The following is a 23690-nucleotide window of genomic DNA, read 5'->3' on the forward strand; positions in this document are numbered from 1 at the left end:
AAATTTGACAATAAAACCAAAAACTGTTTAAATAGTGAAATACATGTATTTTAATTCTGTAATTGGTTACATTTTTACAATACATGTCTTCATAGTCAGCCTTCAACAAAAACCTGGAAAATGTACAATTATCATGACACCAAGACAGAACGTTTCTGGTAGCCAGTGTAAAATCGGTCGCCTCTACTGCAGTTGCAGCACAGCTCAGCACTCTGTGCCAGAAAGACTTTCACATGGCAAACAGGATGAGGAAAGCCACCATCAAACAGAAGAGACCCATAGCCTCAGACAGGGCAAACCCCAGGATAGCGTAGGAGAACAGCTGCTGCTTCAGGGATGGGTTCCTAAAAAACATGAAGGGACTCAAATTCAGCAATCATTTCAACAATGCCCTCTGAAATAAGGTTAAGACACAGTGATTAAACATGCCATTTTTTGGCTTTAGTAGAATGTTAGAATGAGGTTTAACTACACAGAGTAACTTAGTAAAAAAGGTTGGATGGCAAAGACCAGGTTAAACAGTTCAAATGCTCTGGGGAACTCAGCTCAAAACAATCACTTAACTTTCAAGCATCTAAATCTGGATGCTAGACAAGGTAACTGCAGCCAGCACCACAATCGATGAAAGCTGCCGATTTGCTGATAAATACCTGGCATAGCCAATGATCAGACTTCCGAACACTGTTCCAATCCCAGCCCCGGATCCGGCCACTCCCACGGTGGCAGCTCCGGCACCAATGAACTTGGCTGCGGTGTCAATGTCTCTACTTACAGAGCTTGTCTGGAAACCCCTCAGTGCGACCTGTGACACAGGGCTCTGTGGTACAAGGGCTAAACTGGCCTGAGGGTGGACGACAAAACAATTAACTTAATGTTCATTGAACCGAATTGGGCTTTGAACAGACAGGGGGGGCAGGACAACAGTCCACAGTCTCACCTCCCCAGTTCTGGCATCTGGTCTGGACATCACTGAGGCAGAGAGAGGTCGGTACAGAGCCCTGGATCCTGCACGGACCTGAGCGAGCAAACACACACACACATGCTTAAAATAAGCAACAGAAAGTACATTAATGTTCAATGGCACCATTGCGTCTCTTGGTGACACTTAAAACCGGTGGCCAAGAGATACTGAATATGAAAAGGAATAAACGTAATCTTTTACAAAAGATATTAAGGCAGATAGGCTACATTAAGAGGTGGGTGGACACTCGGGACGCACATTTAGCTTACAATGCACGTTAAATGCATGCCGATCGAGGGGGCGCACAATACCACTGGGCTGCAGGCTAATTAGCATTTAAAATTTCAAATCTGAGTCCTACAGAGCAAAACTCAACCAAATAGTGAAATAAAAGGCCGGAGTCCGTGTGTCAAGTCTCTAACTCACAGAGTCCACTAATGAAACAAGCTGATTAAACTGACCGACCGACTGATTAAATGACCTTGAAGTGGACCCAAGTCCAGACTGTCGCGGGACTGAAGCGGCGAGGAAATGGACGACCGGTGCATTAGTCTGCAGGAAAGCTGGGAGCCCTACAGTTCTGGAGCAGGCACAGCGCAGGTTCCCAGGCCCGGTTTATTAGCCCGCTAGCCGATACAGCTAACAGAACCGCGTCGGCTATGTTGAGATGGTCTTCTTGAGAAACGAAGTGGAAAAACTCACCATAGCGGGCGTGGAGACGAACTTCGCGCAGGCGTACATTTCCAGGCGGATTTCTTGACGGAACAAATCCCGGGTCTGTCTCTGGAATGAGCGGAGAGCTAAGGTCAATTGAGACGTCGGCAACAATTCGCAAGTGCAGCGGTCGATGTAAAGTGCGACCAACGACTGGAAAGCAGTGCTGAATAAAAATCACAACGGCGCAGAGACAGAACACCGAAACGAATGCGATGAAACGAGATTATTAAACTGCCCCTTCACAAGTCTCCATTTCAGTCCCCTTCACTTACCGGCCGCAGAGGTCGTACCGCTGAGGAGAAGACGCGCATGCGCGAACCCCAAATATACGTCATCGCCGTCGCCATGGATATGTAGCCACGCCTTATCTGCAGCCCATTTATGGGCACTGTACTGAATTGTCGACGCCATCTTGAATGTACGCATGGTCATGAAGTAACCTTGAGGCTGCGTTGGTACTGAACTTGCTGAACACAGAGAGGCATCCCATTTGGTGTAGAAAGTTAATTAAAAAGAATGATTATCTACACTTACCTACCGTCTGTATTTTTAACCCATCAAGGTTGACGGCAAGGATTTTCATTCTAGTGTTCTATTTCTATAGTGGGTGTCCCGGATGATTGCGTCAACGATTATGGTTTTTCTTCTTTTCCTCACCAGAGGGTAATAGTGTCTTATCTGTTAATTCAGGTAAAACTGTATGTAACAATTTGTATTTTAAAATTACCAGTTTGTTATGTTATCTAGTTACATATACTAGATTGAAACATAAATAACGTTCCTTCTAACCATTTAAATAATTTGGGTAAATTACAAAAGTGAACTGCTTGTCACTGTGATTCACAGCAAGCACAGTACACAGTGCATAGGGGAATGTGTCCTGTTTTAAACCATCACCTTGGTGAGCAGTGTGTGGGGACGGTGCTTCGCTCATTGGCAGCTTGACAGTTTGGTATTTTGACCTTTGGCCTTCTGCTTTACCCGCTAGGTCCCCATTGCCCTCTATCTCTTTTTAAGATAAGCTTAAAGCTGGAACTATTTCTGCAATCAGAATTTAAACTAATCTCCCTAAAGAAAAGCTTCATAAACATTTTCTAAACTAAAATATACAGACTTCTTGTATGATTTGAATGGACCTTGATATCAAATTGGCTTATAAAACAGATACGAAACACTATTAATTTCAAAATGTTTATTCTGTGTGCTAGGCCAAAGACATATATGCAAGTGACCTGCAATCATATAAACATTTTCTGAACAAAAACATATGTACCTAAAAAAAGCAATCCAAACAAACAAAAATGCAGCATAAAATGTTAAGCTATCTTAAATTACTTAATGTTTGGCTGTGACTGCAATAACGTAAAATGATTATGATAAAACATGGCTTAAAGTGGCTATAACCCTTACAGTGCAGTGGCAGGAGTGGTACTGAACCTCTCAGCAAAAAATACACAAAATAACAGTTATGAACTTCCATTAAACCACATTTGGGTTAAATACTACTGGGCTACACCCCTAGTAATATAGCACGCATATCGGTCTCATTATCTTAAGCATTCCTTAAAAACATGTTTAGGGGAAAGGCACAACAAAGAGCTGTTTAAATACAAGCAAAGACATTTGACATCTTAAAAATGACTTTTGTCTAAATAAATAAAATGGCAATCATTGCAGAACAAATACTGAATTACTGTTATACGCAAATAATATTACAGTGCAATTGTTTGTTCTTTAGTATTAAACAAAAACAAGCAAACTTTTATCAAGCCTATCTGCTTTGCATCATCTCTGAAACGCAATCACAACGAATCATGTAAACATAACAAAAGCCAAAACGAGTAAACCTTATTCCTCTCAAGACCTTATCGCTACAATTGATAATCATGATTTGTTTTAAATGCAACAGATGGCAGTTACATCAACACTTCCTCTTCCTGTGTCTTGCTCACATCTTCTTCTTTTTCTTCTTCCTTCTGCTTGGGCAGTGAACTCTGGGAAGGCATGTCTTGGTTACCCTCCAGCTCCTCGACAACATTCTGAGTTGATGGACTCATGTCATGCTGCAGATTATTATCTGAAGGTCTGTCTCCATCAGGCTCCTCTGCAAAATATGCGGATTTGTGAGTTAAATCATTTTTTTTTGCTTTGAAAAAGCCATTTCACACCACAGCAGTTTGTATAGTGTTATCAGCATCTTCCGACCAGCCCCAAGCAGGAAATCCATGCGCACCAGTCTAAGATTATAGGGACAGTGCAGGCATGCATTCCACATCAGATTATGCATTGGTGGGAAAATACAAAACCGGAGAGGAACCATAAAATCCTAACTGTGTTAACAAGTACAGTCAGCAGTCCACAAATGATCAGCATGTGGGAGTGTGTCATAAATCTGGAATAAATAACTAAAACCAAAAGCAGGAAAAGAAAAAAAAAGTACAACATGACTATCAGTGCCCCTTCCCCTTTATCCTTAAATTTGAAAATGCTTAATTTTCTGTCTGATAAATGAACGTAACTTATCAAGGATAATTAAGATTCTTTCCTAATATTTGTGTAAAAATCTTTAACATACCTGTTAATAAAATATCCATCTTAATGCTGTGCTGCTACTGCACAATATATGCTATGTACTCCTGATGTAGTGCAGCAAAACTAAAACTAGATTTGTGCATACCCACCTGGTTCCATTGTGTTGTGTGAGAGATTAACAATTATTATTTTCAGGGATACGCGCTTGAGCATCTGAAGTGTGTTTCCCACTAAGCTACTATTACCCTTGGTATTAATATTTATTATGCCTTGATATTTTGTGTTGCATGTAAATACAGGTTTTACCCATCCTTTGTAGTCACATTTAATTTCACTGTAAAAGACAACTAATTCTGTACAAAAATAAAGAGTGAATATTTGATTTTTTAGAAACCCAATCATGGAGATTAGTTAGCTGAGTGATCTTGTGTAATTTCCCCACCAAAACCATGTTATCATTTTAGATGATTTTGTGTGAGTGAAGCAGATTGAAGTACCTAGCTGAACTCAATAAAGCTTCCACCTATTGCCACAATTTCAAATGAAAATCTTGTTGCAGTGCTTTCCCCTGCCAAAATGTTTTCATTCAAAGCCACATTGTTTGGAACCCATTACACTCACATTTAGACTGAAGTAAGGCAGGAATGAAAATATTGCAGCAGGGGTTTCTCCACAAATAAGAAGAGGAGAGAAGAGAATTCAGATCTATGCAGCATGACCGGTTAGGCAGTAAAAGAGTCGTACAGATGTGTGTTGAAAATTAGTTGTGATATGGGAATTGTCTGAGAAAACGTGATGAATGCTTGATTGAGATTATATTTGTGTGTGTATGTATTTTATATGGAACCTGTAGGAAGCTGTTGGGTGAAACTGTGCACTTTACTCCAGGGAGTCACAGCTACAGTTTGTGGGCAGGAGCTGCCAGACACAGCAGTTCGAGAAACACCTCCATGCTCTACAGATGGACACACATCTATCAGAACATTTAGACACAAAAGCCCTGCTTCACCTTTGCTCTCTGTATCATGAAAGAATGCCACAAAAACACAACACATAAAATATTATTCACACAAAGTCTTCAAAAGTCACAAACCGGTGCTACTGTGACATTTTCTGAAGAAAAAAAATTTGTGCTCAAATTTCTTTAAAGGTTAAATTTTTTTAAATCACACTCCTTCTATGGTTCTAAAACCTGGGCCCACATTAAGCCTCTATGGGTCAGTTCCCCAACCTAAACTCTACTCTAATATCAACCTTTAATTATTTAATTTAACTTTTACTCTTTAAATATAGGTCATGCAGAGTAATTGTTTTCAGCCTTTGATGTTCCTTGTGGTCTTTACCTGCTGCAGCATCACTGTCTTCAGGACTCTCTGATGCGGCTGAGGATCCTGTAGCTGGAGACTCAGAACGCAAACGCCTCTCAAAACTAAATTCTGGGAGTCTGGGTGCCTGAGGACGGGTCTTCCTTGCAGGATTCAGAAAGTAACAGTATGCACATCTGTAGGCTGCACAATCAAGAATAGAATCATGAAACACTTTTTCAATTCCATTTACATATATGGCATTTGGCAGTACCCTTATCCAAAGTGACTCAAAGTGCTTTCATGTTACCATCAATGAAATAATCAGTTCTGGTTCACTAGGACGCAAACCATGAATACAATCATTTTATTCACTGTCTTTTTTCCTCACATAAGTCAGACTGTTACAAGTTAGTCTAAGTATTTTTAAGGTCTTGAGCTGCCATTTGAAAATACTCAGCGACTGTGCTGTTCTGACCTTGAGGGGAAGTTCATTCCACAACCTAGGGGTCAAGACAGAAAAGAGTCTAGACGAGTGTCTTCCTTGTACTTTTCATGGTGAAGGGACCAGGCGAGCTGTACTGGATGTGAGGTATAATAATGGCTCTGAGGTAGGATGGTGAAACCCCATATTTGGCTTAGAAGGCCAGCATCAGTATTCTGCTTCTGATGCGGGCAGCTACTGGGAGCCAGTGGAGGGAGTGTAGCAACGGGGTGGTGTGGGAGAATTTGGGAAGGTTGAAGACCAGTCGTGCTGCAAATCCATTTTTATTCATTCTTAATTACAAAATTTTTTGTAAGCACATTCTATGGAGCTTCAACATAATACCTAATACTACATATTAATTTGTGCCACCCTTCTGTACAACAAGCCCTTCTAGACTAACAGTTTTGCTTTTGTTGTGGTAGGCTTGACAACTCACCTACAAACTCAAACTCTTCCTTTAAAGCCATACCGTTATGAGAGAAGCACTGTTGACATATCAAAGCATATCTAAGACAAAGAGAAATCAACAAATGAGCATAAAAAACAGAGAGGAAAACCAGTCGGTCAACTTGTGTGGGCTTTCAAATATATTAGTATTTGTGTTAAAGGTAAATTATTATGTTGATCATTATAATAAATAAATAAATAAATAATAAATAAATAAAAAAAACAAAAACAAACACATTTAAACCACAAAATACTCTACCTGTTTTGGGGTCCATCTCCGACCAGGTACTCAATGACCCGATCAACAGAACTTCTCTCCCGTGGCAGGATTGGGCGTGGCAGCTGAGGTCCAGGAGGATGCTGACCTAACAACCCGCATACACACACCGGCCAAAATATACAAAAACACATGTATTAGCAAAGCAAATCACATTCCTACATAAAAAAAGAAAAAAAATCTGTAAATGATTTGCCCAACAGAAACACCAGAATTTATCCCAGAACATGTGTTTTTCAACTTTGTATGTGTGGCATAGTGTCATTGGATCTATCTGTGTATGTGGGACAGCACACACTCATTTGTTTAATAGAGGAGTGTGAAGGATGAAGGCTGTCAGTATTAGTGCTATTAACACGTGTTCTGAATATCAGGCTGACCTGTCCCCATAGGGGGAGTGTATGGGGTCGGGCTCCTCCGCATGAGGTTCTGTTGCGGGGTGGCAGTGCTGGCACCCTTTTCAGGGGGCCCACCTGGGGCGGGGCAGGGCATGGCGCCCAAAGGTGTGGCTGCAGAAGGTGAGGCTAGTCTTGGGCCAGGTGTGGTCACGATTTGAGGGGTTCCCATTGGAACATTACGTTGACGCAGATCTAATGAAAAAGGGGGAAAAGGGGGGCATTAACATGAAACCCATGTAGAGAATGGTCTTTACACAAGCCTTTACACATGTGTGCACACACGCAGCATAGAACAGAAAAGAGATGGTTTCATGGATGCCTGAAATGCGTTAGCTGCTCTGAAAGACAGGGAGTGTATTTCCCATGAGGCAGTATGATGAATAAATGGATGAATTCATGATTTTGGATGGAAAGGTTTGTAATAGGTCTACCAATGGACAAATATAAAATTCTGACCTGGTCTGGGGGTCATCTGAGGACCAGGAGTGGCTTCAGCCTCCTAGGACAATAATTTGTATTTTTTTTTTCATGTCCAAGAATTTATTTATTTGTTTGTTTGATTGATTGAGTAAATGATAATTTGAACTCACAGATTTCTTTTTTGACTCTGGATCAAAACGTTCCAGGATTAGTTTTGCATTTTTGTATGTTTCCGTCTCCATTACTTCTTCTAACTGTGAAACATGAAGTACATACAAAATATCAGAACATACACCATAAACACAAAATATTCACTTAAATATATATAAAACTTATACACTTAAAACACATTCGTACAGAGGTAAACAAAATAAATAGCTGACAAACTCATACTGAATATAAAAATTAATTCTGTGATTAATCATTTGCCAAGCAACCAAAAGGAAAAAAGCAACTTACTATTTTTCTTTTCTGTGACTTTAAATCTTCTAATTTTTCATCTAAAAAAAAAAACCACACACACATTAATTACACTCAATTTCATGCTCTAATAGTTAGTCTTCAAAAAGAACAAGATAGTAAAAGACATTTTAAAAAGTCATACTGTTTCTCTCTGTCCGTTTCGAAAACAGGAATATCAAAAGCTTCCTCATGAACCAGACTCTGACAACAGAAAATATAAAAATTATACAAGAACAGGTTTTCTGTCCTATGCCAAAATTCATTATTAATTATTCATAACTGAACTGTAGCCGGTTATTAAACAATAATCAATAAAATTGTTACCATTAAAAGACAGTAGCCAAAAAAAAAAAAAAAAAAAAGCCATAAAATTGTGTTTTTAAAGATGTAGCATTAAACAATTATAAGAAGTGATATTAATCAGTCATTAGAGGCTAAATAGCAGATAAAGACTGACTCACAGCACCGGGAACAGGAAGAGGGGAAGAGCCATGATGATGCGACCGCTCCAGTCATCAGGCAGGTAGCAGTAGTACACACACACACAGCAGAGCAGGTACGTCACAGAGGAGTAGAAGAGCAGGCGGCCCACCCACAGCTTCAGCATACGCTGGTTCTTAGCCCTGAACTCCTCCAGGTCCTTGATGTCCTACAGAGAAAGGTGTGAGACAACGAAAAAACATGGTGAAGTAATGCAAAAACAAAACCTGCACAAAACTAAACCTCACACACGGACAAAGCCACAACAGGTGCACAATAAGTACGTACAGAAAGTTGAGATCTAGTGCATGCTGACATTTTCATCCAGTTACAGAAACCTTCATTTTCATGACTTACATTTACATTTATGGCATTTAGCAGACGCCGTTATCCAGAGCCAATTGCAGGGACCGTCCCCCTGGAGACAGTTAAGTGTCTTTCTCAGGGACACAATGGTAGTAAGTGGGCCTTTGAGCTGAGAGGTATTTTTGGTCTGGCCAGCATGCTGGATGAAATTACCAAGATGTGCCTGCTGTGGGTGTCATTTTGTTACAACACTGTTTTAACTTTTAGACTAAAGCGTAGCACAGGGACGGTGGTAAAAAGAACATGTATTCCTGTAAGTCTAACAGCTCCAAAACTCAGCAGGGTTTTGGGGTTATTCTTTATTTTACCTTATCCAAGGCTTCCAGGAGCTCCACTGTTGAAGGTTTTGCCTAATAAGAGACATTAGAATAAATGTGTAGAAACGTTACAGATAAACGTCAAGTCAACATTGTGACTAGTCTACTAGTCAATATTGGTACGTTGGGGTCCTTCACGCTACCTTCCACCTGGAGATGAGAGCTCCCATTTTCGCAGCACCCCGTCTCTCCTCTCCCACGGATTTAAACTCCCTCGCCTCCTAACAAGCATAAGACGTGTTCGGCACACATAAGCCTCTTCATCATAACGGGCGGCCAAAGTACACTCAGCTGCCAGGACTAAAGCGCCATCGGGGCTGCTTGGGTCCGAACCAGGGATTTTATCAAGATGTGCACTATGACCAGCAGTGTAACAGTAAAGGTGCCATTTAACCAGCTAGCACGGATTAGGACGATTGCTGCATTTGCACATTGGCAAAAGGGAAAGAGCTGCAACTAGTAAAGTTGGCTAACAAGGTAGGCTAGCTTGAAACAAGCGTGACCCACAATGACATGTCAACACAAGACGTAGCTAATACTTAACAAGGCTAAATACGATCCTGGGTATGTAGTACACTACAGTTATATATATATACATATGTGTGTGTGTGTGTGTGTGTGTAGATATAATAATAATAATAATAATAATATTAATAAAGCACACCCTTCTACCTGAATTTCGCGTCTTTATATAGCCATACCCGTAGCTTGGTGTCCACGCATAGAAATAGACTCTGCTTCGCAACACGGCCCCACTGGAGCCGGGCCACAGCTCGCTCAGGCTAATATTTCTATGCCCATAAAAACCCCGCCCCAGATCGTCCTCGAGTCTACTAGGACGCTCAGTAGATTGCCGCACATTTTTTTGTTTGCGTTCAGGGTTTTATTTTTTCTCCACAGAAATCCCACACTTATGTATTGATTGCTTTATACTGTTAAAATAATTGATATCAATGTATTTATTTTGAGCCAGAAAAGTATTCGGAGTTCAATGCTATCGGCAGTCTACTTGTTGAGCCTGTGACGGACAACGTGCTTCCTATGTGGACAGGCGTGGGTAACATCAAAGCACGGGACAAGCGTCACATCGTTTCATTTTCTGTGCTTTGACGATGCTGCGAGTTTTACTGCTCAAGTGCTTCAGAGCGGGCGCGTTCACCAAGGACCGCGGTATTTGTCGGGCTTTAAGCGCAACCCCGTGCGGTCTAACATCCGATTTGAAGGTGAAGCCATTACCTTTTCACAGCTCAACCGAGTTTACTGTCGTGCGAGGCGTGTCTCAGAGGCCGATTCAGGAGAAGGGTCCACATGTCGACACAGACACGTCAGGGACAGCTGACACCTCGGGCGCCGAAGAGGCGTTCGGTGATTACTCGGCCGAGTACTCCTCCAGGACGTCATACAGAAAATCTGCTCCCGATCAACTTTACCTCCAGCAGGATGCGACTGAGGCCCAGAATGGGTGGACGAAAAGGTTTAAATCGAGGACTGGAAGGAGAAACACCCCTTACTGGTACTTTCTCCAGTGTAAGAAACTCATTAAACAGGACAAGGTAAACTGAATGAATGTTTTTAATAAGATAGTTCATACATATATATTTTGGTGACCTTCTTTCTCTCTATATCGCATTTTCCATAGCTGGCTGAGGCATTGGACTTGTTTGAAACCGAGATGCTGAATGGGGAGAGACTTCCGCCTGAAGAGTATAACTATACAGTGCTGATCGGAGGCTGTGGCCGCACTGGCTATTTAAAAAAAGCCTTTAAGCTCTATAATGATGTAAGTCTTGCTTTGCCTTTATTGAATCTGAGTGTCTCTAATTAAGGCAACATCATATGTGTGCTTTGAATTTTTCAGATGAAGAAGCGGGGCCTGGAGCCATCAGATGCCACCTATACTGCCCTGTTCAATGCCTGTGCACAGTCCCCATGGAAACAGACAGGGCTTGAACAGGCAATGAAACTGGTACAAGATCTCAGGAGGAAAAACATTGTAATCAATGCTATTACCTATCATGCACTTCTGAAGACCACAGCTCTTGGGGCAGACCTTAGAGACTGCTTCCGTGTAATTCAGGTGAATAGCAACTCTGTGGCCATTTAAATATCTTGCATTAATGCACATTTTGCTTTGACAAAAATGCATTGAGTTGAAGCCACCTAAATACTTCCATTTGTGTTTTGTATATGTAGGACATGTTGGAAGCAGGACTTCCTATCACACAGGAAACATTTCAGTATTTGCTGATTGCCTGTGTTAAAGACCAGACACAAGGCTTCAGACTAGCACTGCAGGTACAACACTCTACATAAAAGATTTTACAATCATACAAAAAAGATATTAATGCTTGTGGAGTATTTAATGATTGTGCACATTAGATATGCATTATACAGCATGCTCTTATAGAAGTGTTTTGTTTTAAACTTGCAGGTTTGGCACCAGATGCTAAACTTGGGCATAAAACCAGATACACAGAACTACAACATCTTATTGCGTGCAGTACGGGACTGTGGGATTGGTGATCTCTCCCTGGCCTCCACTTTGCTACTAAAAAGCAAACAGGACTCAGTACTCAAACTCACCCCTGGCAAAAAGGGTCACAGAAGAAAACTGAAGGAGGAAACTTCATACCCATCGACTATAGACATAGCTGCCTTGGAGAGCCTGTTGTTTGTGGAAGGCAAAACTGAAGGTACACAATCAAAAACCAGTGAGACCAACAAAAAGTTTGTTACTGTGAACTCTAAAACAAAATATACAGAGCCAGTACCACACACAGTAAATGAACCAAGGACACACAAGCATGTTGTGCCTGTAGTAGATGAGCATTTTTCAGCAGGTTCTTCAATAGATTTGTCTGCACTGCGACGCAACCTACCGAACCTCCTTGACCCGACGGGCTGTTCTGATGTTGTCTCCCTGGGAAATGTAAACGGTGCCTGTGATAGACTGGCACTCATTGGAAACATGGAGGGATTTTTGAACAAGATGGCTGAGCATGGACTGCAGCCGACAATTAAAACTCTTACTCTGCTGGCTGATGTTGTGGAACCTGGAAGTGTGTCGGTTCAGAGCCTGCTCTCTGTTGCCAGGCAGAACAAGCTAAAGCTGGACCTGACATTTTTCAACACACTGATCAGGAAAACAGCCAAAGCGGGTGACCTTGAAGGAGCAAAGGTTGGCTACACAGCACTCTTGCATATTTGGCACTTTAGTTCATGCTAACCAGCTGGATTACAGCTGAAAATGTTTTTTTTTTTGTATTTGCAGTCCAGGCATTAATTAAAAAAATTGTATGATAATGCAGTATGATAATCATGACATTTAAAAAAATCTGTATCTGGGTAATATTTTAATGCTGGGTGACTATTCAAATTTGAAGGTTGGTCTGTATGTGAATCGCATACTGGACATTTTTGAACCTGAATCTTGAACTTGAAATAGTCCTGAATTTCTTTGTTTCAGTCTGTGCTGCAGTTGATAACCACTAGAGGATTGACTGCAGATGTGCAGTCCTTCTGTAATCTGGCTTTAGCTTGCAGCAGGAAAAAGGATGGACTTCAGCTGCTCTCTGACATGGAGGTTTTTAATATCCTGGTCTTTTTGTACTATTCAATGTCCTCATTGTTCAATTTATTTTTAAATGTTTGTTCATGTACTGTGATTTTTTTACATTATATGTATGTGTGGTTTTTTTTTTTTCTTCAGACCTGTGGTGTAAGCCCTAATGCTCATGTGTATAGTGCGCTGATCAGCCAGGCGACTAAATGTCTGGACTATGTATATCTGAAGGAACTTCTGCAGTCCATGCAGAAGAGCCAGGTCTCTCCAAATGAGGTCATCATAAGACAGCTGGAGTTTGCAGCCCAGTATCCTCCTACCTATGACAAGGTTGGCATGAACCTCATATGCACATTTGTTCAGTTTTCAGATTAAGTCTAGTCCTAAAGGATCTGTTTGTCATTCATGAGAGCCTAGTCCTAAACTAAAAGCATTTTGAATGAGAATTCCATCAACATTCTCTTTTAGTCTATGACTAGGCTTCATCCATCCATGAACAGGAAATTACTCATTATGTCTATGCATAACAGCACAGTTGCATCAATGAAGGTCAATTGTGCTAAATTGAAGTTCTTATTTCTATCTTATTCCCATGCATTATTGTTTTGATTTTAATATACACTTTTCTGCTTTTTCTGTGTTCTAGTTCAAATCGAAGAACACATACTTAGAAAAGATCGATGGATTTCGTGGATATTACATGCTTTGGTTGGAGGTGATGCCAGGACAGGAAACTCCTCATCCTTGGTCAAAATTTCAGACTTCGAAAAAAGATACAGAACAAGTGTAGGGTGATGAATTAAAAGATCTGCTTTTGAGGTAGCAAGTTGTGTCTTCTTTATTAATATATATATTTTTGGTCTTGTGTAAATTGTATGCAAATATTTGTATGAAATTGACAATAAATGCCAATTTTTTAACAACGTTATGTTATTGTTGTTTTCATAAAATATATAGTTTTGTGCAATAGTTAATTTTATTTGGTTTTAGAAAACTGGTGATCTGTAGACCAAAAAGCTGGTGGTAGACTTCCGCAGGCACAAACATCCTCCACTGCAACCACTGGACATCCAGGGTATGGCCATTGAGGCTGTGGAGAGCTACAAGTACCTTGGTGTTCACCTGAAAAATAAACTGGACTGGACTCATAACACTAATGCACACAAAATGGCAGAGCAGGCTGTACCTGCTGCGGAGCCTCAGGTCTTTTGGAGTACAGGGGCCACTCCTAAAGACTTTTTATGACACTGTAATGGCATCAGCTATCTTTCACGGTGTGGTCTGCTGGGGTAGCAGCATCTCCGCTGGGGACAGGAAGAGGCTGAACAGGCTGATTCGGAAGGCCAGCTCTGTTCTAGGATGCCCTCTGGACCCAGTGGAGGTGGTGAGTGACAGGAGAATGGTGGCTAAGCTGTCATCCCTGTTGGACAACATCTCCCACCCCATGCAGGAAACTCTGACAGCACTGAGCAGCTCCTTCAGTGGCAGGCTACTGCACCCACGATGTGGGAAGGAGAGGTTCAGAAGGTCTTTTCTTCCAACCACTGTCAGACTCTATAACAAAGACCTCACAGCTGACCATACATACACAGACTTGGGCACATTCTGTTAAATTGGGGGTTTGGTCTCTCCCAACAAATTAATAATCCACAAGTAAATGTCTACATATGGGAAAAATATGCCATTGCTGCTCAGAGAACAATGGGATAACAGAGCTTTGGAGCCTTATTTGTCTTTATCTACACACATAATTCCATTATTTAAACGGTTAAGGTAAATTAATGTTTGAACGAGGTATCAACAATTGCTTGCAGCTTAGATGAACGTGTTTTTACGACCGAGCCGTGTATAAATTGATGGAGAAGCAGTTTTTGAAAATACAGCATAATTCTACGTTCACACGTGGATGCGTGAGGAAACGTCATGCATGTGCTAGCTTTTCTTTAAATATGGCCTAGGGGGCGCCACACACAACACAAGTCATGCATGAAAATTCTTTACGACCTGGGACGGACCGGGCGGCGACATGGCGGCGTTTCGGAGTGCGCATGTCCACACTTTCCAATCGTCTCACGCCGATGGGCGGGAGTAACACGATTGGCTTGAAGCGGCGCATGCGCAGATCCAGCCAGGCGTTTTGACTCTGCTTAGCATCTTGCTATGTATACTTGACCATGCCCTTGCGTGTTCGGGTGAACTGAATTTCATTTCAGCGTCGTTATTTGACACCGTTTTCCAGATATAGATATTTACCTACAGCCATGTCTCTCGCCGCTGAGGCATTTGTTTCACAGATTGCTGGTAGGTCACCTTACCTGAGCAGTTGCTAAGTGGAGCGGGAGCACTGGCTAGCCAGCTAATTGAAGGGCTTTTCCATGTTCTACCACCTGCTCGTAGCTCGCTGTAGATAGGTTTCATCACTTTAGGATTTGGCTTCTCTCTGTCATTGCGAATTAAAAAGCTAAGATCGTGTCCGTGTGTCCCTGTTATAAATAGAACACGTAGATTATTATTGTCTATCACAGGTTTGACACACACACACACCAGCACTTGTTAAATATGCATCAAACTTTTACAAAGAGAAAATGATTAATGGGCTCTTCTCGTTATCGTATTGGTGTCATCCAGTGTTGTCACTGTCATTTTTTTTATCAACCCACAGCTGCAGAACCGTGGCCTGAAAATGCAACATTATATCAGCCACTCAATGGTAAGGCTTGAATATATTTGTCTGCATGGGAAGGGAAGCTTGAAAGGGAATCATGTTTTAACAGTTTTCATTTCCCGATGAAGATGACCAGGTTCTTCTATCAGATTGTGCTTCATCACTTGCCGTTCAGGTAGGGGAGAATCTAAACCCTGTCAGAACCATTTCTTTATGCTGATAAGCTGTCATGTATCTTATGTGCCGATTATGTCACAGGCCTACCTGAAGATGTGTGGCCTTCCTGTGCACTTGTGTTGCCGTGCCAATGCAGAGTATATGTCACCTTCTGGTGAGGGCCGTGATAAATTATATATATATACACACACACACACATACCTTTTTTATTTTTTTTTTACTTAATGTCAAAATACAAACTCTCAGTTTCCTCACTTTATAACACTGATATAAAGATATTTGAGTGGTTGGCTATTGATGATCTGGTCTAAACATGTTTCTCAATTTCTATTGCAATTAAATTTTCTAGGAGAGGGCCATTTTTTCACATTATCTGTGTTCTGTAGGCAAGGTTCCCTTCATTCATGTGGGAAATCAGGTTGTGTCGGAACTTGGACCAATTGTGCAGTTTACTAAGGCTAAGGTAAGATCTCAGGGCTTATCATATGTAATTGGGGTGTGTATTGGCAAGGATACATGGGTTATGATTAAATTATTTCACAATACTGTAGGCACAAATCCTGATGAGTAAACTGCAATAGTGATTCCGTCATTTTTTGAGCGTGAAGCAAGGGGAGTTTGCTTCTGGTATCCAGTGTACTTTGTTGTTTTGTGTTGATAGGCTTCGGTTGCTGCTGTACTGTATCTGAAGGGTTCCTGCTGAAATTAACTCGTAAATTGTTTGTGTTGCCTGAAAAGAAGAGTGACTGCTTGCAAATTGCGTTTCCTTTATCCCAGTCCACACTGCCTGGTTTATGTTGAACAGGCTGCTACAATCACTCAGTCACTGCCATGTTTTATTATTTCACTCTACAGTAGAGTGGAAGTTGTAGTTGCACGCTGTCTCTCACCTCTGCTGACTTCCCTAAAGAAAACGCTTAATAAAGTGAAGTGATTGTCATTGTGATGCACAGCACACTGTGCACACAGTGAAATGTGTCTTCTGCATTTAACCAATCACCCTTGGTGAGCAGTGGGCAGCCATGACAGGTGCCCGGGGAGCAGTGTGTGGGGACGGTGCTTTGCATTTACATTACATTTACAGCATTTATCAGACGCCCTTATCCAGAGCGACTTACAATCAGTAGTTACAGGGACAGTCTCCCTGGAGCAACTCAGGGTTAAGTGTCTAGCTCAGGGACACAATGGTAGTAAGCGGGTTTCGAACCCGGGTCTTCTGGTTTATAGGTGAGTGTGTTACCCACTAGGCTACTACCACCCTATAGCGCTTTGCTCAGTGGCACCTCAGTGGATCGGGATTCGAACCGGCAACCTTCTGATTACCACTGCCCCACCACTGGTTATTGATACAATATCATCATGTAATATGTAATGTATGGTCTTTTATGTAATTCATTTGTGCATGCATGTATTATTTTCCAAATTTTTCTCTAACTGTAGGGTCATTCATTGAGTGATGGGCTGGACGATGTTCAGAGGGCTGAGATGAAGGCTTATATGGAGCTGGTCAATAATATGCTGCTGACAGCTGAGGTGTGCTGTTACTTTATTTTTGCAATGTGTAAATTCAGTATTTAATTGGCCTTGTTAGTAAATGAAAGATTCCTCCTCCAGAAATGTTTAATTAAAATAATTTCTTTTCTAGTTGTATATCCAGTGGTGTGACAATGCAACAGCAGCAGAAGTGAGTTTCTTTTTGCTGTACATGTTAACTGTATTAGATGTAGGGGTGTTGAAATTAATTTCATAATCAATAAATCGCGATGTGGACATAATCGATTAGATGCAGGTGAAAGTTGAACTTATTCACTTTGTCTGTGCATTGCTTGCTTGCAGATTACTCGGCCGAGGTATAGCAGTCCATACTCATGGCCTCTGAATTACATACTAGCCTATCAGAAACAGTGGGAGGTCAGGCGGAAAATGAATGCAATCGGCTGGGCTGGGAAGAGCCTGGAGCAGGTGAGATGTCTTATTGTTAAAAATGTAAAATTTTGTCCCGCTCGTTTTAATTGTGTTTTTTTTTTTTTTTTTTAAACCTCCCAGGTATATGAGGATGTGAGCCAGTGCTGTCAGGCTCTTTCACAAAGACTTGGAACTCAGCCTTACTTCTTCAACAAACAGTGAGCAACATTCATGGAAAACTTTTAGGGGATAGATATATATATATATATATACACACACACACACACACACACACACACACACCCTAAAGGTTAACATTATGACTAACAGTCAATGTTGGATGGATTAATTGGATGGATTATTAGAATTATTCAAAGATGTAAGTGTCTGTTCTGACTGTTTGTTAACCCACTTTATTATATTGATTAATATAGCACTGAAAATTATTCAGACACAGAATAATGATATTGTGTGATCGGGTGTCAGATTTTACACACAATTGCTGATACTAATTTGCAGTGCACACAGCTTGTTGACTGTTCTTCCTGTAGGCCTACTGAGCTGGATGCCCTGGTGTTTGGTCACCTCTTCACCATCCTCACCACCCGTTTGACCAACGATGAGCTAGGGGAGAGGGTCAAAAGCTTTACCAACCTCCTCTCATTCTGCCGACGTATTGAGCAAAATTACTTTGAGGAGCAGGACCGAGACAGCCAATCAGGAGCATCCTCACGCCACTCAAAAGGCCCGTCTCTTATGTGAAGCCAGGAATGTCTCACAGTGTTATTGAATATTCCCAGCATTTTCCCCTCTGCCCGCATGGAATGACACTTACAGGAGAACAGCTGCTGATGTTGTAGTGCTTCTTTGTTGTAAAAATGCTGGAGTTTGTAATATTTGCTTTTCCGCTGTCATTGCTCTTATTTCCCTCTTATGTAAATGGAAGTGCCTCCACAATAAACATATGCCATTGTAGTTTGCTTTCTGCATTGTCCCTGTATAAATTAAAAACTATACTGTCAGACTCCTGAGGGAAATATATGTGACTAATTTTAAAGGTAGTGTTAATTAAGGTTTACCAATGATAATTCATAATTCAGCAAAATAATAAAAATGTTTCTATTAGCTTTTATCCAATGATCATTGAATTCAGAAAAACTTAACAGGTCCAGTGGTGGCCTAGCGGTTAAGGAAGCGGCCCTGTAATCAGAAGGTTGCCGGTTCGAATCCCGATCCGCCAAGGTACCACTGAGGTGCCACTGAGCAAAGCACCGTCCCCACACACTGCTCCCCGGGCGCCGGTCATGGCTGCCCACTGCTCACTCAGGGTGATGGGTTAAATGCAGAGGACAAATTTCACTGTGTGCACCGTGTGCTGTGCTGCTGTGTATCACATGTGACAATCACTTCACTTTACTTTTAGTTTGCAGTAGTACGAAAAGACTGCATTTGACTATACTTGACCAGACTTTTAAGTCATTTGAAGTCAGGATGTGAGAAACGTGCCTGCAGCAAACGACGGAACGCAGGCGAGATGCTGGCACCGCGGCCCCGGTAGTCGCGACGCCAGGCGCGTTCCCGCGGCGGCCGCGCGCGTCCTCGTGCACGTCTGGCAGCTCCACGTCGACACTCCGCACCGAGAGCCCGCACACGGCCGACCCGCTGCGACGATTCCGACGTGGTCCTGCAGGTAGAGGCGCCTTACAGAAAATAACGACACGTTGCCGGTGCGTTCTGAATTGTGAAAAGTTGTGAAAAGTTTTTAAAGGGCGAGATGTTGGAATGACGACAGATGGAGTGACATTCTTGTTAACCAGGCATTAAACAAAACCACACCGCGAACTTGCACAATTGATACTCGTGCGTCCATGTTGGCTTTTTAAACACGTTAATAAAGCCAGTGATCTGAGGTGTGGTGCAGTGTACTGTAACTGGAAACCTTTATTCTGGAGTTACTGTTTTCCTCTCCCAGTAAAGGTTTGTCTGTCCGACTGAGGGTTTGACATGTTTCACTTTAGATAAAAAGTGCATACTGTAGGCATGTGCGTGGTTCATAGAGAGTGATACCTATATATCTGTAATAGAGGTAATAAAGGTGTGAAAAATAACACGCAAAAATAGTTTAAATTGCTTAGTTTTTACTGCTCTTGGTTAGCATTCCAGTGCTTGAGGGCACACTAAGTTATACCTGTCTTTCCTGCTGGGATATCTAGAGGAATTCAGCTCATTCCATGGTCTACCACATTAAACTCAAACCTTTGGTAGATAATTACATGACTGATTGAGAAAAAGAACATCTAAATATTGTGCTGTGTTCCTTTAGGATTTGAGTTTTACACTGCTGATCCAACTAATAGCAGACTGTAGTGAAGTGGCAGAGGGAGTACCGTCCACCATGTGGAACAATCTTATATTATTCCCTGACAGACACAATTTGAATGGTGAAGCTGAGCAGACATGTTCCTGGCTTTCCCATGCATTTTTGTTAAGCTCATAATAAACGTGTTGTGTGTTTTTAAATGGCTCTTCTTTGTTCTCTGTCTACAGACACATATACAGAGGGACGTGTATAAACGAACTTACCACAGTTTCCCTGCCAGTTCAACCACGTGTTTCTGGCTTTTCTTGGACTCCAGTACGTTTGTAGTGCAGAGATGTCTGGCTTTCCAGACAAAGTTCTGTAATTCACTCAGACTCTGAGTGCATGTGCAGTCAGTGCATTACAGAACTTTGCTTGGGGAGTTGATACTCAAGACTATGGAAGACCATGTGCACCATAATTTGCCTGCATTGTAACGCTTGGATTAAAATTAAAAACTTTGGCATCTAATGCCTATTGCATGACACCACCAGTTAACGCCTGGTCTTAACCACACTTTATGTGTGCTTTTATTGCACACGCTAAAACGGGCCACGGGTGATGCTTTGTTCAAAGCGCCTTGTCTGACCAGGTATCACACATGGTCTGTTTTAGCAGATACCTGGTTCAGATCACCTGGTGATCAACCCATCTGTCCTCCCACTACAAAACAGCATGCTGTTCAGCCCAGCAGTATGGCAAGCTGGAGAGGACAGGTGGGGCCAACTATTTTTCATTGTAAGGAGGTAAAGTGCCAGCATTTCATATTTCACAGCTGTCTTAAAATTATTTGCCAGTGCATAATGAACTGTATGTCTGTTTGAAAGTGCATTTTTTTGTATGTCTGTGTTTGGGGCAGTGGTGGCCAAGCAGTTAAGGATGCTGTTACATCCCTGGTCTAGGGTCAGGGACGTAGCAAATGGGACAAAAGAGCAGAAACTCCTAAACGACGTGATAGCGCTTATGGCTAACCACAAACAAAGACATATAAACAACAAAACACACACAAAACAAGTCTGGTCAGTTGATTCTATGTTATTCTTGTCCTCTGGTCATAATCCTTCACTTCACACCACTTCCTTCTCGCTTCACACCAACACCCTCTCTGCTTCACCAGCACTCTCTTCTCTTGTCCCAAAGCAGATGCCATTTTGAGTCCTTTTCCCTATTACAGCCCACCAATCATGACAGGAAGGGGGAGGAGTCCAATCGTGGGCTGATGAGGAGCTATGCTGCAACATTACAGAAGGAGAGAGAGAGACACACACACAAACAGAACATACACATACTCCACCACGGGACATCACAGAAGCGGCCCCGTAATCAAAAGGTTGCCGGTTCGAATCCCGATACGCGAAGGTCCCCACACACTGCTCCCCGGGTGCCTGTCATGGCTGCCCACTGCTCTCCAAGGGTGATGGTTAAAAGCAGAGGACACATTTTGTCTCAAGGAGAGACACTGCTGCTTCACGCCAGGTGGGGTGGAGGCTGTTCACTGGTGTTAGCAGATCTTGTGGTCAGTCACCTTGTCAGCGACTTAACTTACCTGGCTATCCATTGTGAAAAGTGGTCTGTTTTGGAGTGTGGCAATTATGGTGCACATGGCCTTCCATACAAGACTGTTCTAGCCTCCATCTTCATCCATCTCTTCTTTTGATGCAACAGTCAGTTATTTGTATTATATGTTTACTGTATATCATTACTGTTATAAGTATAGTGTCAGAAAATAAGAAGGTGGTCTTTTATATTCCAAATATTAAAAAATATTAAGGTCCTGTAATATGTATTTTTTTTGTCAGTACAATTTGTGTGAGAATTACTGAATAGTGCATGTGAAACCCCTTTTTGTATTAATCTTCTAAAATGAAATTTCAGTGCTTTAGCATATAATGGCATTATTGAAATTTTATTTTTATGTCAATGTGATTTAAGCTGTTTTTGTCTAAACTGGCTCTAGGCCACAAGAGTGAAGCTTAAGTGACACAACCGCATAAGCGATGATTATTGGCTAATGTTGAGTTAAATGTCACAATAAGCCAACCAGAGGCAGAGGTGGGCGGGTGTTCACTTAACGAGTTCAAAATTAGCATTTTTTCAGTGGAAGTAAAGACATTGTAAGAATGTATATGTTAAATGTACGTCATGCCCTGAAAATAAGTGTTTGTGCACATCGGTAACAAGCAATTCAAATCAAATGAAGCACCTCTCACATCTCAAGCAAGCTTCATCAAAACTAGTTGTTTTCTTTTCCATCAAAACTAGTGGCCAGCAGCCAAACCCCAGTGCAGATAAGGAGGAGACCCAGACATGCCATTTACATTTGACTTACTTGAACATTTTAACTTCCCTGGTGACTGGTACTAACTCAGTTACATTTTGAATGAAGTTACTTGTAACTACAGCTAATGACTTTTTAAAAGACTTGAGTTCTTGTTATGCACAGTGAAGAAAACCACATTCTCTGACTCCCTCACAGATCAGTTCCTGGCCTCATAACAGCTGCTGGAATGATATTTTTGGACAGCGGACTGTCCTCTACCCAGCAACGACACTTACATGGGTGAAAAAGAATGTAAGAAAGTCAATGTAACCGGGTTTCCTCGGTCAAATGCAGCATCTGGCAGTGGTGCTTAAGGAAGCAGCCCCGTAATCAGAAGGTTGCCGGTTCGAATCCCTTTCCGCCAAGGTGCCACTGAGCGAAAGCACTGTCCCCATACACTGCTCCCCGGGCACCTGTCATGGCTGCTCACTGCTCACCAAGGGTGAGTGTTAAAAGCAGAGGACACATTTCGTTGTGTCACTGTGTGCTGTGCTGTGTATCACAATCACTTCACTTTCTAACTTACTTTCTACACCGAACATCAATTCATCCATGCTCTATAATTCAAAAGCTTGATCCTGTTACCTCGGTTGCTAGTCTAAATCATCAGAGAATTCGTACACATGTTACTGTGTACTTCAGGAAATTTAGTCATACGTCAGTCGCGAACGAAGTGGCTCCTGGAGTGAATGATAAGGAGTCGGCTCCTGCCTGTCAGCCGGAGTCAGAGAGAGATGATTTTTTTCTCCCCAAACCGCATGGGATTGGTTAGCTACACAATGTGTGTCTGTACTTAGCAGGAGGGGGAGGCAGGGCGTGTTCGATTTAGGCTTTAAGTCTTGTCACATACACAGTCATACGCCGTATGATATGCAGTGAAATGCTTTTGCGACCACTATAGACCTCAATATTGCAAATATTGCAAGTATTCAAGTAAACCAATATGCAAATATTGCTATTTCATGTTTTTAAACATAAAATATGTGTCACAGTTTGGGTGAAGGTGCAAATGTGTAATGTTACGTCCTGTCATCATGTGATGTGTGGTCTGTATGTTCTGCCTTGTTTGTGTTTTTCCTTTTTGTAGGACAAGCCTGTAATTATGGAACTCCTCCCAGACCTGACGCTGATATGCGGAAAGAGGAGAGAGGGGAGGAAAGGCAGAATGGGAAAATATGCCGTACAAATGCCCTGTTCCCATTAGTCTACCTGGTGCTTTTTTGTGGCCTGACTGTGTTTCAAGGCATGACTTGTACTGTTTGTTTTATTAAAAATCACCTCGTTCGAATGTTTGTGGCGTTCCCTCCCTCTTTCTAATTGTTCACGTTCCTGACCTAGACCAGGACGTTACAGTAAAGTGTAAATCGTCTTTCACTCGCAAGGTTTCTGTTCTATTTGACATAGTGACGGGTTGTGACGTTTTTCAGTGCTGGATGAAGTCAAACTAGTGCTGCTTAATTCAAAACTCTTTACTTGTAACCCCACTCAGATCACCATGGATACAAGCAGATGCAAACGTCGGGTTTGCGACAAT

The 23690-nt window shown here is 41.8% G+C and overlaps 4 protein-coding genes across 8 annotated transcripts; 2 read left to right on the forward strand and 2 right to left on the reverse strand.

Moving 5' to 3' along the window:
* Positions 1 to 26: 26 nt before the first annotated feature.
* atp5mc3b (ATP synthase membrane subunit c locus 3b) lies at positions 27 to 2015 on the reverse strand. The gene is made up of 5 exons (XM_028981856.1): positions 1951 to 2015; positions 1664 to 1744; positions 938 to 1015; positions 651 to 841; positions 27 to 344 (listed from the first exon to the last, which is right to left on the reverse strand). Exons 1-5 carry the CDS (start codon positions 2011 to 2013, stop codon positions 230 to 232), a joined length of 528 nt encoding a protein of 175 aa, XP_028837689.1. The 5' UTR covers positions 2014 to 2015; the 3' UTR covers positions 27 to 229.
* Positions 2016 to 2855: 840 nt separating this feature from the next.
* On the reverse strand, positions 2856 to 9976 carry lnpk (lunapark, ER junction formation factor). 5 transcript variants are annotated; one of them, XM_028981853.1, is made up of 14 exons: positions 9841 to 9976; positions 9312 to 9389; positions 9160 to 9201; positions 8467 to 8654; positions 8148 to 8206; positions 8003 to 8043; positions 7714 to 7797; positions 7580 to 7622; positions 7199 to 7315; positions 6708 to 6813; positions 6438 to 6508; positions 5554 to 5718; positions 5058 to 5165; positions 2856 to 3782 (listed from the first exon to the last, which is right to left on the reverse strand). In XM_028981853.1, the coding sequence occupies exons 2-14, from the start codon at positions 9336 to 9338 to the stop codon at positions 3595 to 3597; spliced, it is 1239 nt and encodes a 412-aa protein (XP_028837686.1). In that variant the 5' UTR covers positions 9339 to 9389; positions 9841 to 9976; the 3' UTR covers positions 2856 to 3594. The 5 variants fall into 5 exon arrangements, 4 of the variants coding, with proteins under 4 accessions (XP_028837686.1, XP_028837684.1, XP_028837685.1 ...); XM_028981851.1 differs by having other exon boundaries at positions 7106 to 7315; positions 9841 to 9975; XM_028981852.1 differs by having other exon boundaries at positions 7106 to 7315; positions 9870 to 9914.
* Positions 9687 to 13653, forward strand: ptcd1 (pentatricopeptide repeat domain 1). The gene is made up of 8 exons (XM_028981849.1): positions 9687 to 10721; positions 10808 to 10948; positions 11027 to 11245; positions 11362 to 11463; positions 11600 to 12346; positions 12635 to 12751; positions 12878 to 13060; positions 13377 to 13653. Exons 1-8 carry the CDS (start codon positions 10281 to 10283, stop codon positions 13518 to 13520), a joined length of 2094 nt encoding a protein of 697 aa, XP_028837682.1. The 5' UTR covers positions 9687 to 10280; the 3' UTR covers positions 13521 to 13653.
* A 1159-nt stretch (positions 13654 to 14812) lies between these two features.
* Positions 14813 to 18452, forward strand: mtx2 (metaxin 2). The gene is made up of 10 exons (XM_028980751.1): positions 14813 to 15031; positions 15393 to 15440; positions 15524 to 15570; positions 15654 to 15726; positions 15959 to 16035; positions 17013 to 17105; positions 17218 to 17256; positions 17409 to 17534; positions 17619 to 17695; positions 18029 to 18452. The coding sequence occupies exons 1-10, from the start codon at positions 14992 to 14994 to the stop codon at positions 18237 to 18239; spliced, it is 831 nt and encodes a 276-aa protein (XP_028836584.1). The 5' UTR covers positions 14813 to 14991; the 3' UTR covers positions 18240 to 18452.
* The last annotated feature ends 5238 nt before the right edge of the window (positions 18453 to 23690 follow it).

The sequence above is a fragment of the Denticeps clupeoides genome, chromosome 5 (genome assembly GCF_900700375.1).
Source record: "Denticeps clupeoides chromosome 5, fDenClu1.1, whole genome shotgun sequence".
Classification (NCBI taxonomy): domain Eukaryota; kingdom Metazoa; phylum Chordata; class Actinopteri; order Clupeiformes; family Denticipitidae; genus Denticeps; species Denticeps clupeoides.